Source organism: Carcharhinus amblyrhynchos, chromosome 20, assembly GCF_965287045.1.
Source record: "Carcharhinus amblyrhynchos chromosome 20, sCarAmb.v2.hapA, whole genome shotgun sequence".
Lineage (NCBI taxonomy): Eukaryota > Metazoa > Chordata > Chondrichthyes > Carcharhiniformes > Carcharhinidae > Carcharhinus > Carcharhinus amblyrhynchos.
In genome coordinates, this window is record NC_137343.1 from 399,839 (window position 1) to 417,930 (window position 18,092).

Genomic DNA, 18,092 nt, shown 5'->3' on the forward strand with positions numbered 1-18,092 from the left:
CTATGGTGCATCTGTAAAAGTTGGTGAGAGTCGTAGCTGACATGCCAAATTTCCTTAGTCTTCTGAGAAAGTAGAGGTGTTGGTGGGGCTTTCTTTAATTATAGTGTCAACATGGAGGACCAGGACAGGTTGTTGGTATGTTTTTTTTTATGTTAGGACTTACTTCTCCCAGAATCCTCTGCTGCCTGTGCTGGGTCAGGTGTCTTTGGGAAAATTAAGCTGCACTCAATGGGTAAATGCTGATGGTCCACAAGTGGTCAGAAGAATGACTTGTTGCATTTCAGCTGCCACTTTGTCATTAACCCTAAAAAGCTAACACATGCATTACACACGTTGACCCAGTTGTGGAGGACGTGGTCCAAAAGAGTCCAGTTTCCTGAGCAGAGGCAAGATGCCTGAGAATGGCTTACTGGCAAGCAAAGCAGGCTGTTAGCAAGCAAGTTCCTGAGGGGCGTTCTTTATCCTTGTCGCCACTGAAACAACTCCTCAAAGGCCAGTGTCCCTTCACCAGATTCCCTTTATTTACAAATGCTATTCCATTCTGGTACACAATCAGAGGCTCCCCAATTGGGCAGGCAGTGAATACCTCAATCAGGGGGCTCGTACTCCGAGGACAACCTCAAGGGCCCCATTCAGATCGTTACCATGTGATTAGCCAGGAAAAAAAGTTCCCTTTCGCTGATACCAGGACAAGCAGACACGTCGTAAAAAGAAATTGCTGCAAAAACATTGCATCTGCAGAGAGAGAAACTCAAGTTAATATTTTGAGCTGTAAAATGAATCTTCTTCAGAACTGAGGGACTGCTGAACTTGGTGTTGCTGAGTGATTCAGGGTTTCTTAGTACCTGGTAAATAGTTAGTATGCAGGTACAGCAAGAGATTTGGAAGGCAAATAAAATGTTGACCTTTATTGCGAGAGGAAAGGAATTTAAATGTTTTGCTGCAACTGTACAGGGCATTGGTGAGAACACAGTTTTGATTGCTCTGTTTGGGAAAGGACATATTAAGGTTCAAAGCAATTTGGAGACCATTCGCTCAACTGCTCCGTGGGATATAAGGAAAGATTGTGCAGATAGAACTGAGATAAATATTTTGAAACATCTGAGATCCTTAGGGGACTAGATGGGGTGGATGTTTAGTTGGGGGTGGGGACGATGGGGTAGAGACTCAGTTAGGGGACACAGTTTAAAAACAGGAGGCCCTCAAAGTGAAGATGAGAGTTTTTTTCCTGCGGGGAGGTAAGCTTGTGAAATTCTGTGGCAGTGGACCATGGAAGCTGAACAATGGAGACTATGAGATGGTACGCGGAATTGGGATGATCTCCAAGGGTGACGAGATCAATGAAAATCTTGGGAACGATGGCCTGAAGTTCAGTGATGGTGGTGTGGTACAGAGGGAAGTGGGAAGAAATGGCCGAGTTTGTACTCGGCCGCTGCAATAAGGTACACCAGCCAGCAGCACCACCCTCCCTGTCAAAAGACTTGTAAACAAGGTCGAAATTCAACTTCAGAGAATCAAGTGCCACAAACTGTTCTCGATGAAAAGATTCACGATTTTATGGAAAAAAATTGAAGTGCCGAATGAGCAAGAGAACTGATGAGTCACAATCACTTAATGCAAAAAAACAGCCAGGACGTGAATCTCGCCAATAGGAGGGCAAAGCCTAAGCTTGCCGGTAAAACCGGCTGCAGAGCACTTGGTGCCATTGCACAGGTGCCCTGATCTCCCAGTGAACTGAGACCTCCTGCTGCACACTACAATCCCAACCCATCGCCACCTATCACTCCCTGTGCTAGTCCTACCCCTCCTGCACCTCATTGATCCTATCTCAGTTCCACCGCCGCCCCCCCCCCCCCCCACCCCCCAATACCCCCACCACCGTCTGCAGAATTATCCTCCTACCAGCTGATCACCACCCCTTGCAGAGCTTCCCCTGTCATTGCTCTACCCTTAACTCAGGCTCCACCCCCTTGGCACTGTTCTTTGCACAGTTATGATGCCAGGGTGCCCTGTAGGCACTGGCCCCTAACCCAGGGGCTTCAGTGACCTCCAGTGCACCCAGTGAGATCATCACATCTGGTCTCCAGTAATATGATTGGATTTATTGTTGTCACTTATGCTGAGATACAGTGAAAAGTATTGTTTCTTGCGAGCTGTAGAGAGAAAACATGCTTTTCCTAGAGTACACAAGTGAAAAAGAAAAGGATGGCATGCAGAATGTGGTCGGGTGATGGAGACCAGCTGTGATTCTCACCAGTGTGAAGCTCAAACAGTGAGGGGGTAAGTGTGAGTGAGCCCAGGTGTCTTAAATCAGCTTCACGTCACTTTCCATGCAACCCATTGCATTTTTAACATGGCCAATCCATCTAGTCTATATATCTTTGGACTGTGGGAGGTAACTGGAGCACCCAGAGGAAGTCCCGTGCAAACTCCACACAGTCAACCAAGGCTGGAATCAAACCTAAATCTCAAAGTGCCTGGTTGTCATGCTTTCCTTCCTTCCTCAAATCCTCTTCAGCTGTGGTGTGACCACCTCTCTATTGCTATTTCAGTGTCCCCTGCTGACTTCACGGCTCTGAAACCCAAGCTTCAGGAGCTGCAGTTGAACACATTTCCTGATTTCCCACATCAAGCAGGAGGAGCAAACCACAGCTTTGAGCAACAGGCACTTCTGCCATGACTAAATCCAGGACCATATTTTCAAATTCAACTACTTCACTCTCCATTTTAATGAAAATTCTATCATATTATGGTCACTCTTGCCCAAGTTTGTTTATTAATCCTTATCTTTGCCCAGTACGCAGTCGCGAAAAGCCTGGTTGATTCTTCAATACACTGATCTAAAAACACCACCATGTTCACACTCTAGGAGCTCCTCTTTCTTGATTTATTTTGTCCAATCTGTGTTTAAATTAACATGATTACGGTTATATCTTGTTGCAAGCATCTCTGTTATGGGCGACTGACTTTCTGTTTTACGAGGAAGAAAACGGATTTGGTTAAGGAATTGGAATGCGTTTATAATCCACAAGATGCAAGTTTGAGTCCTGCTGTGGTAGTTTGAGAACTTAGTATTCTGTTCAAAATTAAATAAGTTGGGAATAAAAAGATGTTTTCAGTAAAAGTAACTGTGAAGTTTTTGGATTTTTATAAGCACCCTAAAGTGAGGGAATCCTGCTACGCATAACCAAACCATTCTGGGCTTCTATGTGACTTAATGTTGAATCTTAATTTCTTTGTATTGTTGGAGTGAAATCAAAGTTAAAGGACACAACATGGTTACCTGGCACAAAATGGACTTTGGGAAAAGACATTAAGAGACACTGACTTTGGGCACAGACAGTACAGAGTTAAAATCTATAGTGTTTAAATTACTGCAGGAAATAGGTCAGACCTTGAGGCACCTTAAACCTGAGATAAGAGCAGACCCAGAACAATGAGTTTGATAACAAGATCAGCCACTGATGGGGGGACATAAATGTATCTACTCTATGTACGTCAATGTGATAACTGTCAATATCCGTACTTGTCTCCTCGACGTGTAACAATGTGCTAATGGCTAATGTCCGTACTGTCTATTATCTAAAAAGTATAAAAGATGCTCAACTACCTTTTGTGTATTTGAGAAGGTGACTGCTTGTATTGCGGAGTGCCAGCGCTTCTCCCAAAGCTTTGTCTGAATAAAACTGTTTGAACCTCCTCCAAGTCTGACTCCAAAGTGGCGACTTTCCCACACCAGTATGATGAATGCAAAAGTCTCCGCAGTCCCAGATGACCATGGGCGGTCCTCCTTTTGAGGAGAAGAGCTGACTGATGATGATTTAACCTGAGGATTAGCTCATCTCAGGCAAGGGGCAAGGTTGAGAAGGCGGGGTCTCTGTCAATAACCTCTGCCAGTACAGGAATTGAATCTACATGTTATTATCTCTCTGCATCACGAACCAGCCACTCAGCCCATTGAGCTAAACGGACTCACTGGAGTGGGATTAACTGCAAGTCATCTAGTACCTAAAGGAAACAACTGCATTGTTACAGTCCGGCTGAATTCATGTTTGATGTTTGTGTATTTAGTTCTTTAACTGTTTGGACATGTTTTGCTTTCAGTGTAATGATTATCCATCCTGATTTCCAGAGAATACAGACAGAAAAACAACATAACCTTTCACAATAATTACACTGTCTCGTACCGCGAGTATCGGCGCTACTATTTCTGTCCTGAACGGTCAATTGGCAACGAGAGTGATGAGATTGTCTTGCCAAACATGCTTGCTCTGGTAAGTGCTTTACTCAAGTTCTCTGATGCTAGTAAGAGTTAATTGGGATGAATAACAAGGTTAAATATCAGTGGCTTAAGTTTTCACAAAATCACAGTGCAGAAGAGGCTTATCGGGTCTGCACCGATAAAATGTCCAGACTTGTCCTCTAACCCCACTTGCCAGCATTTGGCCCATAGCCCTGAATGTTCTGACGTGCCAAGTGCTCATCCAGATACTTTTTAAAGAATGTGAGGCATCCTGCTTCCACCACCCTCCCAGGCAGCGCATTCCAGACCATCATCACCCTCTGGGTAATAAAAGCATTTCTTCACATCCCCACCAACCCCCCCACCCCCAATCCTCCCACCACTCACTTTTAACTTGTTCTGCAGAGATGTATGATGGATTAGAGTTTACAGAACTCTAACTGGTTTATCAGCTAATGATCTTTTCCCATTGATTTCTCCCTCATGTTTACACTCCACTTGCTGCTAATGCAAACATATCAACGGTCCGTGATACTGTGTGGCTGCCAATCCCACATTCTCTCAACTCTAGAAACACAAGTATCCCAATTCCTTAATTTGCTATGTTAATTGGCCACCTTGTATTGACGACTCTTATTCAGGAAAACAAGTGAAAACCACCTTCCCATTAAAAAAATTAAAAAGTTCTTTCATAGGATCTGGGCACTGCACCCAGACCAGAATTTATTGCCCATCTCCCTTTGCCCTAGAGAACTTGGGAGTGAATCTCCCCCTTAAATCATGTGGCCTGGGTACGTCCGCAGTGCCAGAGAGACATATAGTTTTACAGCACAGAAAGAGGGCTTTTGGCCCATCCTGGCCATCAATTATCTGTCTATTCCAATCTCGTTTTCCATTGGTCCATAGCTATGTCTGCTATGGTGTTTCAAGAGCTCATTTAAATGGTGTGAGGGTTCCCTCCTTTACCACCTTTTGAGGCACCGAGTTCCAGATTCCCACCACACTCTGGGTGAAAAAGTTTTTCCTCTAAATTAGCTATCCCTTACCTTTACATCTATGCCCCCCTGGTTATTGACACCTCTAAGGGGCCAATATTTCTCCGGTGTTCACGCAGGGGGACATAAATGTAGCTGTGGAGAACACTGGGTTACAGGGTTGTAAACTGGACAGTATTGCAGTTGACAAGGAGGATGTGCTAGTTATTCTTGAGGGTTTGAAAATAGATAAGTCCCCTGGGCCGGACGGGATTTACCCTAGGATTCTCTGGGAGGCAAGGGAGGAGATTGTAGAGCCTCTGACTCTGATCTTCAGGTCGTCGTTGGTCACCGGTATAGTGCCAGAAGATTGGAGGTTAGCGAATGTTGTCCCATTGTTTAAGAAGGGGAACAGAGACTTCCCCGGGAATTATAGACCGGTGAGTCTTACTTCTGTTGTGGGCAAGGTTTTAGAAAAAATTATTAGGGATAGGATTTATAGTTATTTGGAGAGTAATGAAATGATTAGAGATAGTCAGCATGGTTTTGTGGAGGGTAGGTCGTGCCTTATTAACCTTATTGAGTTTTTTGAGAAAGTGACCAAAGAGGTGCATGGGGGTAAGGCAGTTGACGTGTGTATTTGGACTTTAGTAAGGCGTTTGATAAGGTTCACCATGGAAGCCTTCTGCAGAAATTGCAGATGTATGGGATTGAGGGTGATTTAGGAAATTGGATTAGGAATTGGCTGGCGGATAGGAGACAGAGGGTGGTGGTTGATGGTAAGTATTCGACATGGAGTTCAGTTACGAGTGGTGTGCCTCAGGGATCTGTTTTGGGGCCACTGCTGTTTGTAATTTTTATAAATGATCTGGATGAGGGTATAGTTGGGTGGATTAGTAAATTTGCTGATGACACCAAAGTCGGAGGTGTGGTAGATAGTGAGGAAGGGTGTCTTAGCCTACAGGGAGACTTAGACAAGTTGCAGAGCTGGGCCGAGAGGTGGAGGATGGAGTTTAATGTGGAAAAGTGAGGTAATTCACTTTGGCAGGAATAATGGATGTGTAGAGTATAGGGCTAACAGTAGGACTCTGAATAGTGTGGATGAACAGAGGGATCTAGGTGTATGTGTAGATAGATCCCTGAAAGTTGGGAATCAAGTAGATAGGGTTGTTAGGAAGGCATACGGTGTCTTGGCGTTTATTGATAGGGGGATTGAATTTAAGAGCCGCAGCGTCATGTTGCAACTGTACAAAACTCTGGTGCGTCTGCACTTGGAGTATTGTGTACAGTTCTGGTCCCCACATTATAGGAAGGATGTGGAGGCTTTAGAGAGGGTGCAGAGGAGGTTTACCAGGATGTTGCCTGGTATGGAGGGGAGGTCCTATGAGGAGAGACTGAGGGATTTGAGGTTGTTTTCATTAGAAAGAAGGCGGCTGCGAGGGGACTTTATTGAAACATATAAGATGATCAGAGGTTTGGATAGGGTGGACAGTGATAGCCTTTTTCCTCGGATGGAGAAAGCTAGCACGAGGGGGCATAGCTTTAAATTAAGGGGTGGTAGTTATAGGACGGATGTCAGGGGTAGGTTCTTTACCCAGAGGGATTGGAATGCCCTGCCTGCTGCAGTTGTGGATGCGCCTAGTTTGGGGATGTTTAAGAGATCCGTGGATAGGTTTATGGATGGAAAGGGTTTGGTTTAGGTTAGAGGGTCATTGTTTTTTAACTGGTCGGCGCAATATCGTGGGCCGAAGGGCCTGTTCTGCGCTGTAATGTTCTATGTTCTAAGGGGAGAAGTTTATTCCAACCACCTTTATCTATGGCCTCAGTCAGGTCCTTGTTCAGCCTCCTCTGCTCTAAGGAAGACAACCCCAATCTATCCAGCCTCTCTTCTTAACTAAAAATTTATCTGTACCAATTCATTGACTAAGCCTCCTCATTGCCCTAACTCTAAGTGTTAGCTGATGGGACAGTAGGAGGTTCAGTTTATCAACAGTGTAAATCGCCGCCTTCGCTCTTACTGCCTTTCTCAATCGCTAATGCCCTTCACATAGCAGCTGCTCCTCCTCACAATGGGATTGTTTTAACACGTTGCTGTGCCACAGCTGATCGTTTTCCCTGAAGTGTTTGTCAATTTACTTTACCAACTCTTCATTACCTTGTAGACGGCACTGAACCATCTTTCAGAGCTTCCCCTGGACAGGCAACACCAACTGGTGGAAATGTTCAAACTTCAACTTGCTTATTCACCCTCTCCTCCACGTTTTGCTTGTGAAACATTTAAATTTATAGGATCAAGAGAAACCAGAGTGTGATGTTCTTGAGCTTCAGTGTGATTTGGACAGGCTGAGTGAGTGGGTATCTGCATGGCAGATGCAGTATAATGTGGATGAATGAGGTTATCCACTTTGGTAGCAATAATAGGAAGGCAGATTATTACCTGAATGGCTGTAAATTGAGGGAGGTGGATACTCAACAAGACCTTGGTGTCCTCATACACCAGTCACTGAAAGTAAGCACGCAGGTACAGCAGACAATGAAAGGAACCCCGTGAAAAGAGGGGCAGTTAGGGATGGGGAAATAAATGCTGGCCCAGTCATCGATGCCCATAATGTATCCTTAAAAAAAATAGGAGTCTGTTAGAGACATTGCCATGGGGAATGTACCATCAATAGTAACTGACAGTTAACTGTCAAACATTGTTTAGAATTTAAAGCAGACAACATGATTCTTGTTACAGCATTACCCTCAGGAATGAACCGGTAAATGGCTGTCACTTATTTTGTTCAGCTGAAACAGGCGCAATGCACTTGGAAGTTAACTGTCAGTCACCATCAACTGGTGCATTCTCTGGTAACATCGCTACCAGGATCCAGTTTCCAAACATTCAGCACTTTCTTCCCATACAGTATAATATCATTTCCTCTGACATTGGCATTCTTGTGATTGATTTTGAAATATGGAGACACTATACGCTCCAATCTGTCTGAATCTATAGTCTGGAAAGGTTCAGCCCCAGAGTTTTTGGCTCCTCACTCCTTGGAGAGGCTAGCTCAAATCCTAAGTCTTGCCACTTTTTATTGTTCCTCTTGAATCCTGTACTTTGTTTCAGCTCTCTGATCTTAACTCCTGTTGCGAGTTTTCAGTGATTTATTCATATTCTCAGATAGACTTTGTCTTTGAAATCAGAGAATGGAGGCTCTTTGACCCATCATGCTTGTACTGGCTCTCTGACAGCGCCATTCACCTCATCCCCCTGCCTTGCCTTTTTCACATAACCTTGTAAATTTCCCTTTTCAGATAATGACCCAATCTCCTTTTGAAAAATTCAATTAAATCTGCTTTGACTGAGGTAACTCAGCTAATGTCCTGGGGACTTGGGTTCGAATCTCGCTACAACAGATGGTGGAATCTGAATTCCATTTTAAAAAATTTTGGAATTAAAAATCTACGGATGGCCATGAAACCATTGTCAATTGTCAGAAAAATCCATCTGGTTCCCTAATGTCTTTTAGGGAAGGAAATCTGCCATCCTCACCTGGTCTGGCCTACACGTGACTCCAGAGCCACAGCAATGTGGTTGATTCTTAACTGCCTGTTGGTGTCTAGGGAAGGGCAATAAATGTTGGCCAGCCAATGATGCCCATGTCCCATGAATGAATGTATGGCGCTTTATCAAATATCTTTTGAGAATCTATATACACCACAGCAACAGCGCATTCTGGAAAGCGTGCTTTTCATTTTTGATTAGCTTATTACTGCATTCCATTGAGGAAGTCAGGTATTCCTTATTGAAAAGTTCAGTTTGTATTGTTGACTTCAGGGATAAGGGTTTAGTTGATGAGAAGAATTATTTTGAAATTGCATAGACAAATCTCACCATTTGTCACAGAAATTGAAAATGGTTTTTGCGGGACGCTTGAGTAGTGGGTGGGGAAGTTGTGTGAAATATCGGAGGACTCGGTGCACCTTGTTCCGCTGGCCAGAGTTTTTAATGATGTCATTACAATGGACATAAAGCTGTGGGACCAGGATTGAGGTCCTGTTTTATTATATTCTTAGTTTAAAGCTTGTCACTATATTCAACCTGTGATAATCAGTGGCAAAGACAAACATACTGATGTTGACAAGGTGATGGGCAAATGGATAGGTATTGGATTAGGAAAGTAGTGAAATTTTTGATGGATAATGGGGGAGAATTTGCAAATGATTCATTCTGGGATGTGAGAGAATTGGAATATTTTAATCATGAACACTGTCTAAGAGTTTGTTGAGTGACCGTTCCTGTGGAGGAATTCTCAGTAATTGATGATGTGTTGCACAAGGTACTGGCCAATCAACTGAATCGCAACATTGGCATGGGCAGCACATTCTAGAAATTCTCTGCAAATGGATGGGGCACTGTAACCTGTACCAGTTGGTATGATTGGCTGTCAGATGCTTCCCCTGCTCCTGAAGTAATGACCAGTCGCATGGTCTGCTTTGTCCGTGTGAATGCCTTGCCCACTGACAGGAAAGCTTTCAACAAGGCTGGTGTTTTGCAGAGTTAGAGGAGCATTACCACATTGCATTAGCCCGTCTGACACTAATTTGATCTGGTTTGTTATAAGAGAGAGGGGCAAAGGGATTGGAGAGGCTCGGGGAAGGTTATAAGACAGCAGGGGGAAGCTGTGATTATTCAACATGTCAATCAAAACCATAAAAGCCTGTTCCTCTCGCACCTTTGGAATGAATAATTTTCAAATACTGACAGTGTGATAGAAGATGACAAAGCACCAAGTGCACTGCATCCTGATGTATTTTGTGGTGCAGAGCCAGAAGAAAGGAGTGCGATAGATAGGAGTTAGACATTAAGAGGTTGATTGTGGTGAAGAGGAAGGGGCCATTTCCTGGGCATCCTGTCAATCTGATTTTCCAACTAACTGGAGGCAATGTAACAAGAGTGGAATGTCAGGAGAATCCATTGGGAAATGCAAGAATTGGATGCAGGTCCAGGACAGTGAAGGCAGCGGAGTTGGATGACGCAGTCTGAGAGCAGAAACTGATGCTGGGTTCAGGTGACGAATCTTGTCTAAGGAAGTGTTCGTGCACTTTGGTCAGGGATCTGGCAGCAACAGCCTGTAAAGACTTTGAGCATTGAGTAGGGTTTCTCAGTGTGGCTGGGTGACAATGTAGAATGGAGAACCACCACCCCCAAAATAGTTCCCATGACCAAGAGCATTTTGTAACGGTCACCAAGTTAGGAGATGAAGCTAAATGGGAGGCAAAACACAGGCAGCAGGATGGGTGGAAGGGTTTATTCAGAAATCCCAAACAGGGATTAGCCAGTGTTGGGTCCCACCAATGGCCAAAGCTTGGTTTGTGGCCTAGGGTTTTGAAGAATCTTCAGCAGATTAAAAAAATTTGGAAAGTGCTGATCCACAGCTGGGAAGGTTAATCTGAAATATTGTTTGGCTCTTTGGCAATGTTTTGAGGAGTGTGAGACAGTCGACGTGAAAGCTGCATTTCTGCAGGGACTGCTTCGTGGGTACAAGGCTGGTTATGTCAGTAAATGGCCTGGGACAATTGCACCAACCCGATACTAGGCCGATTCCCATTCATAACATCCTTCTAACATTTCCCACCCTGCCCTGCCACACTATTGACCTACACAGCGGGGTGCAAACGCTGCACCGTAGTGTCGTTCTGACATTACTTTGCACCAGCAATCCGATTTAGAAAGTGCTTCAGTCAACCAGGCTGGGTCCTCACCAAAAGATGCGGATGCTTCCAAAGATGAGGGAACTGAAGAAACCTGTCTTTGCTTGATCCTAAGAATATAAAATTGATTTCAGTGACGCCTCTCACACAAACCAAAATCGACAGTCACCAGTCGGAACACTACAGCAGTCACAGGCATTCACCCTCTGATCTTTGGGTAAGCGTTCTCCAAGGCGACCTTCACGACATACGACAGCGCAGAATTGCTGAGCAGAAACTGATAGTCAAGTTTTGCATGCATGAGGACGATCTCAACCGAGATCTTTGGTTTATGTCACACTATCTGTAACCCCCACCGTTTGGCCTGAGCTTGCAAAATCTTAGTAAGAAGCCTCACAATACCAGGTTAAAGTGCAACAGGTTTATTTGGTAGCACGAGCTTTCAGAGTGCTGCTCCTTCATCAGGTGAGTGCAAAAGCTTGTGTTACTGAATAAACCTGTTGGACTTTAACCTGGTGTTGTGACGTACCTTCTGTGGTATTTAAAGTGCAACACACTTTTTAATATTTCTTGTGGGGAGAAAAAGAAAAATATTACCCTTTGGCCTGGGCAGCCAAGAAAATACAGGAGACGTTCAGCCCATCAAGTCCACACTGATATATTAGAAACACCTGAACTCCCGCCTAATCCCATCTGCCAGCACTTGGCTCGTAGCCCTGAATGTAATAATGTGCCGAGTGATCCTCCAGATCCTTTTCAAAGTACGTGAGGCATCGTGCCTCCACCACCCTCCCAGGCAGCACATTCCAGACCCTCACCACCCTCTGGGTAAAAAAGGTTTTCCTCACATCCCCCCCTAAACCTCCTGCCCCTCACCTTGAACCTATGTCCCCTCGCGACTGACCCTTCAATTAAAGGGAAACAGCTACTCCTTACCCGTTCTGTCCATGTCTCTCATTATATTGTGTACCTCGATCTGATCACCCCTCGGTCTTCTCTGCTCTCATCATAACTTAAATGTTCCATCCCAGGCAGCATCCTGGTGAATCTCCTCTGCACTCCCTCCAGTGCAATCACATCCTTCTGATAATGTGGTGACCAGAACTGTACACAGTACTCTAGTTGTGGTCCTACCAAAGTTCCATGCAATTCCAACATGACTTCCCTGCTTTTATAATCTGTGCCTCGATTGATAAAGACAATGTCCCGTGTGCCTTTTTTACCACCCGACTAACATGCCCTTCTGCTTTCAGAGACCTGTGGACAAATACACCAAGGTCTCTTTGTTCCACAGAACTTCCTAGTGTCCTACCATTCATTGAGTACTTTCTTGTCAAATTATTCCTTCCAAAGTGACCTGTTCACACTTTTCAGGGTTAAATTCCATCTGTCACTTATCTGCCCATTTGACTAATTCCGTCTGTATCTTCTTGTAGCCCAAGACACTTCATCTCACTGTTAACCACTCGTCCAATCTTTGTGTCATCAGCTAATTTACTAATCCTACCCCCCCCACGTAGTCATCAATGTCATTTATAGAAATGATGAATAGTTGGGAGCCCAGTACAGGTCCCTGTGGTATGCCACTGGACCTGGCTTCCAGTCAGTAAAGCAGCCTTCTGTCATTAAACTCTGTCTCCTACAACTGATCCAATTCTGAATCCACTTTATCAAATTATACTGTATCCTGTGAATTTACCTTCTTCACAAGGCTCCCATGTGGGACCTTGTCAAAGGCTTTGCTGAAATCCATGTGAATTACAATGACTGCACCGCCCTCCTCTACACACCTGGTCAACTCCAAAGAATTCAATCAAATTTGGATGTGATCTCTCTCTGATGAAGCCATGCTGACTATCCCTGGTCAAGCTTTACCTCTCCAGGTGGAGATAAATGCTCAGTGTCGAAATTTGCTGATGACACCAAGATTGGGGGAACAGCAAATTGTGCGGACGGTGTGGAGAGTCTGCAGAAGGATCTAGATAGGCTGGGCGAATGGGCCAGGAACTGGCAAATGGAATTTAATGTTGGCAAGTGTGAGGTGGTCCACTTTGGTAGGAAGAATGGTAGGAAGGACTATTACTTACGGGGTGAAAAACTGCAGCAGGCGACGGTGCAGAGGGACCTCGGGGTCCTTGTGCATGAGTCGCAAAAACCCAGCTTGCAGGTGCAGCAGGTGGTCAGGAAGGCGAATGGGATGCTGGCCTTCATAGCGAGGGGGATTGAATATAAAAGTAGGGAGGTCTTGCTGCGGCTGTATAGGGCATTGGTGAGGCCGCAGCTGGAGTACTGTGTGCAGTTTTGGGCGCCGCACCTGCGCAAAGATATTTTGGCCTTGGAGGGAGTGCAGAGGAGGTTTACTAGGCTGATACCGGAGTTGAGGGGGTTGAGCTATGAGGAGAGGCTGAATAAACTAGGCTTGTACTCGTTAGAGTTTAGAAGAATGAGGGGAGATCTCCATTGAGACGTATAAGATGATGAATGGGATGGATAGGATAGAGGTGGAGAGACTCTTCCCGCTCAAAAAAGACAGTAGGACTAGGGGGCACAGCCTCAAGATAAAAGGGGGGCGGTTTAGAACGGAGTTGAGGAGGAACTTCTTCACTCAAAGGGTGGTGAATCTCTGGAATTCTCTGCCCGTTGAAGTGGTGGAGGCTGCCTCGCTAAATATTTTTAAGACGCGGGTTGATGGGTTTTTGATAAGAGAGGGGATTAAGGGTTATGGGGAGAGGGCGGGAAAGCGGAACTGAGCCGCGACAGATCAGCCATGATCTTATTGAATGGCGGGGCAGGCTCGAAGGGCTAGATGGCCTACTCCTGCTCCTATTTCTTATGTTCTTTAGAATCAAAAACATGAGGAGAGATCTGACAGGAGGAAGTGCTGATGGAAACGTTCCAGCAGAATGTTATATTGACAGCCTTTCTCGTTAGGATAACATTCACTCCATAGAGTGTGAGTGAAAAGAGATTGCAAATTGATGCAGCAACAGTGGAGAGAAAGGAAATCTCTAAGCTCAGCTGGGTAGAAACAACACTTCAATTCCCAGATTCTTCCACCAAAGGGGTGTTTCTATTGAGGGATTCATGATTTTTCTAAAATTCCTATTAGTCAGATTGTGTTGAAAATGTGAGATTTACTTTCCTCGGTTTATTTACTTAAAGCACTTTTTAAAAATTTTCTCAAAGAAAGAAGAGCATCTGTTAATGTTGGAATCATGTTTAAATAGACTGAATGATTTAGTTTGTAAAAGTCATCAACTTTGATGTTTGAGGGGCAAATGTTATGATGTGGATATGCCGACGTTAGACCGAAGTAAACACAGTAAAAAGTCTGACAACACCAGGTTTCAGTCCAACCGATTTATTTGATAGTAAATTCACTAGCTTTCGGGTTAGCCCCTTCATCAGGTGAATGGAGAGTTCTGGCCTCAGACAGAGCATGTAAAGCACAGACAGTTTACAGATTACTGATTGGAATGCAAATCTTAATCTGTAACCCCTGTGACTTGCCTGGGTTTGCAAAACCTCACTCGCTGTACTGTCTGGAGACAATACACATCTCTTTAACCTGTGATCAGTGCTCCTTCCACGCACATTGTTAGCCACTTTTAAGACCTGAACAGCAGGTCAGGTGTAAAGATTTGCATTCTAATCAGTAATCTGTAAACTGTCTGTGCTTTATATGCTCTGTCCGAGGCCAGAACTCTCCATTCACCTGACGAAGGGGCTAACCCGAAAGCTTGTGAATTTACTATCTAATAAAACGGTTGGACTGAAACCAGGTGTTGTCAGACTTTCTACTGGGCAAATGTTAGTCAGGACACTTGGAAAAATACTCTCTCCAGCTTTGAATATAATATTATGCTTTGTGCCTATTCAACACGGCAGTTGGGACCTGTGTTTAACAACTGATTTGAAAAATGGCAGCTCCCATACCACAGTGCATCCTCCGTCCTGCCTTCCAACAGCACTGACCTCCCACTGTGGAGCAGGAGTGGGGCTTGAACCTGTGACCTCCAGTTGCTTTCAACTCCTGCCCAAAAGGCTTGACGATGATGATGAGCCTTTGGAGTAAAAAGTCTGACAACACCAGGTTTTAGTCCAACCGATTTATTTGATAGTAAACTCACAAGCTTCCGAGGGGACTCCCTCTTCGTCAGGTGAATGGAGATTTCTGGCCTCGGACAGCACATCCACATCATGAGCCTTTGGAGAGTCAGGATATGGGCCATTTGTCCAGAGAACCCAAGCTCTGACTAGCTCTTCACAAAATCATAGAATTGTTACAGCTCAGGAGGAGGCCCACGGCATTAATGCTGTTGGATCACTTTGGCTTCTTATCCAGGTTACATTCAACATGTTGATGGTCATTGACAGATGATGAATGTGTCACTTGGACATGGACTAATGTTACCTGCCATTAGCTAACCGATTATTGGACATTATCCAGGTCATAGAACATTATAGCACAAACAGGCCCTTCAGCCCACAAGTTGCGCCGATCACATCTATACCTACCAAGCCATAGAACTATCTGTAACTTCCAATGCCATTAAATCCCATATACTCATCCTGAAGTCTTTTAAAAGACCCCAGTGAGTTCGCCTCTACCACCACCGGCAGCCGATTCCACTCACTCACCACCCTCTGACTGAAAAACTTTCCCTTGACATCTCCTGTGTACTTGCTTCCCAGCACCTTAAACCTGTGTCCTCTCGTAGCGACCATTTCAGCCCTGGGAAATAGCCTCCGAGTATCCACCCTATCTATCCCTCTCGACATTTTATAAACCTCTATCAGGTCGTCTCTCAACCTTCGTCTCTTCAGGGAGAAGAGACCTAGCTCCCTCAACCTATCTTCATAAGGCATGCCTCCCAATCCAGGCAACATCCTTGTAAATCTCCTCTGCACCCTCTCAATAGCTTCCACATCCTTCCTGTAGTGAGGCGACCAGAACTGCGCACAGTACTCCAAGTGGGGTCTGACAAGGGTCTTATAAAGTTGCAGCGTTACCCCCCGACTCCGAAACTCAATCCCTCGATTAATGAAGGCTAGTACACCATATGCCTTCTTGACCACATCCTCCACCTGCAAGGCTGATTTAAGAGTCCTATGGACCCGGACCCCAAGATCCTTCTGCTCTTCAACCCAGCTAAGACTCCTACCCTTAATATTGTACTCTTGCATCCCGTTGGTCCTGCCAAAATGGACCACTGCACATTTATCCGCGTTGAAGTCCATCTGCCACTTCTCCGCCCAGTCTTGCATCCTACCTATGTCACGCTGCAACTTCTGACATCCCTCCAGACTATCCACAACACCACCAACCTTCGTATTGTCAGCCAACTTACTAACCCATCCCTCCACTTCCTCATCCAGGTCATTTATGAAAATGGCAAACAGCAAGGGTCCCAGAACAGATCCCTGGGGCACTCCACTGGTGACTGACCTCCATGCAGAAAAAGACCCATCCACAACCACTCTCTGCCTTCTGCAGGCAAGCCAGTTCTGGATCCACAAAGCCAAAGCCCCTTGGATCCCATGCCCTCTCACCTTCTCAAGAGGTCTTGCATGGGGGACCTTATCAAACACCCTGCTGAAGTCCATGTAAACCACATCCACCGCTCTTCCTTCGTCAATGTGTTCAGTCACATTTTCGAAGAACTCAACTAGGCTCATAAGGCACGACCTGCCCTTGACAAAGTCGTGCTGACTATTTCTGATCATGCTAAACTTCTCTAAATGCTCATAAATCTTGTCCCTCAGAATCCTCTCCACCAACTTACCAATCACTGAGGTCAAACTCACCGGTCGCTAATTTCCCGTGCTATCCCTGTTCCCTTTCTTGAAAATAGGAACCACATCCGCAATCCTCCGGAACCTCTCCCGTCTCCATCGACAATGCAAAGATCATCGCCAGGGGCTCTGCAATCACTTGCCTCACCTCCCACAGTAATCTGGGGTACATCCCATCCGGTCCTGGCGACTTATCTATCTTGACAGAATTTAAAAGTTCCAACACATCCTCTTCCTTAACATCCACATACTCAAACTTTTCAGTCTGCCGCAAACCTGCAGTAGGACCTCCCAGATCACTTTCCACTGTGAATACCGAGGCAAAGTACTCATTAAGCACCTCTGCCATTTCTTCCGGTTCCACATAGACTTTTCCCCCTTCACCTTTTATAGGTCCTATCCCTTCACTTCTCATCCTTTTACTCTTCACATATTTGTAGAACGCCTTGGGATTCTCCTTAATCTTACCCGCCAAGGCCTTCTCGTGACCCCTTCTGGCTCTCCTAATTTCCTTTTTAAGCTCCTTTCTACAAGCCTTATACTCCTCTAGTTCCTTAGCATCTCTTAGCTCTCTGAACCTTTTGTACGCCTTTCTTTTCTTCCTGACCAGGTTCACCACAACCTTCGTGCACCATGGTTCCCGCGACCTACCAAAACCTCCCTGTCTCATCGGAACGTTGTCGTGCAGGGGTCCAGTCAAACATTCCTTGAAAATGCGCCACCTTCCTTCTGTACTTTTCCCCAAGAACGCCTCCATCCAGTTTATTCATCCAATTATTTGCCTGATGTCTTCATATTTCCCCTTATTCCGGACAAACACCTTCCTAGCCTGCCTGATCCTATCTCTTTCCAGTGCTATCGTGAAGGAGATAGAATTATGATCTCCATCCCCGAGATGCTCTCCTACCGAGAGATCCGTCACCTGTCCAGGTTCGTTAGCCAGCACCAGGTCAAGTACAGCCTCTCCTCTCGTAGGCTTATCCACATACTGTGTCAGGAAACCCTCCTGAACACACCTAACAAACTCCTCCCCATCCAAACCCCTTACCCTTGGGATATTCCAGTCGATGTTTATTGGTAGGGGGATTGAATTTAGGAGCCGCAACGTCATGTTGCAACTGTACAAAACTCTGGTGCGGCCGCACTTGGAGTATTGTGTGCAGTTCTGGTCCCCACATTATAGGAAGGATGTGGAGGCATTGGAGAGGGTGCAGAGGAGGTTTACCAGGATGTTGCCTGGTATGGAGGGGAGGTCCTATGAGGAAAGACTGAGGGATTTACGGTTGTTTTCGTTAGAAAGAAGGCGGATAAGAGGGGACCTTATTGAAACGTACAAGATGATTAGAGGTTTAGATAGGGTGGTCAGTGATGGCCTTTTTCCT

General features: G+C 45.2%; 1 protein-coding gene across 2 annotated transcripts in view; it reads left to right on the forward strand.

Moving 5' to 3' along the window:
• The window catches only part of scarb1 (scavenger receptor class B, member 1), a 112,079-nt gene that overhangs the window by 37,177 nt on the left and 56,810 nt on the right, over positions 1-18,092 (forward strand). For both annotated transcript variants that reach the window (XM_080207914.1, XM_080207915.1), the window contains exon 3: positions 4,133-4,274. In XM_080207914.1, the coding sequence (XP_080064040.1) occupies positions 4,133-4,274 (142 nt within the window). The remainder of the gene's footprint in view (positions 1-4,132; positions 4,275-18,092) is intronic.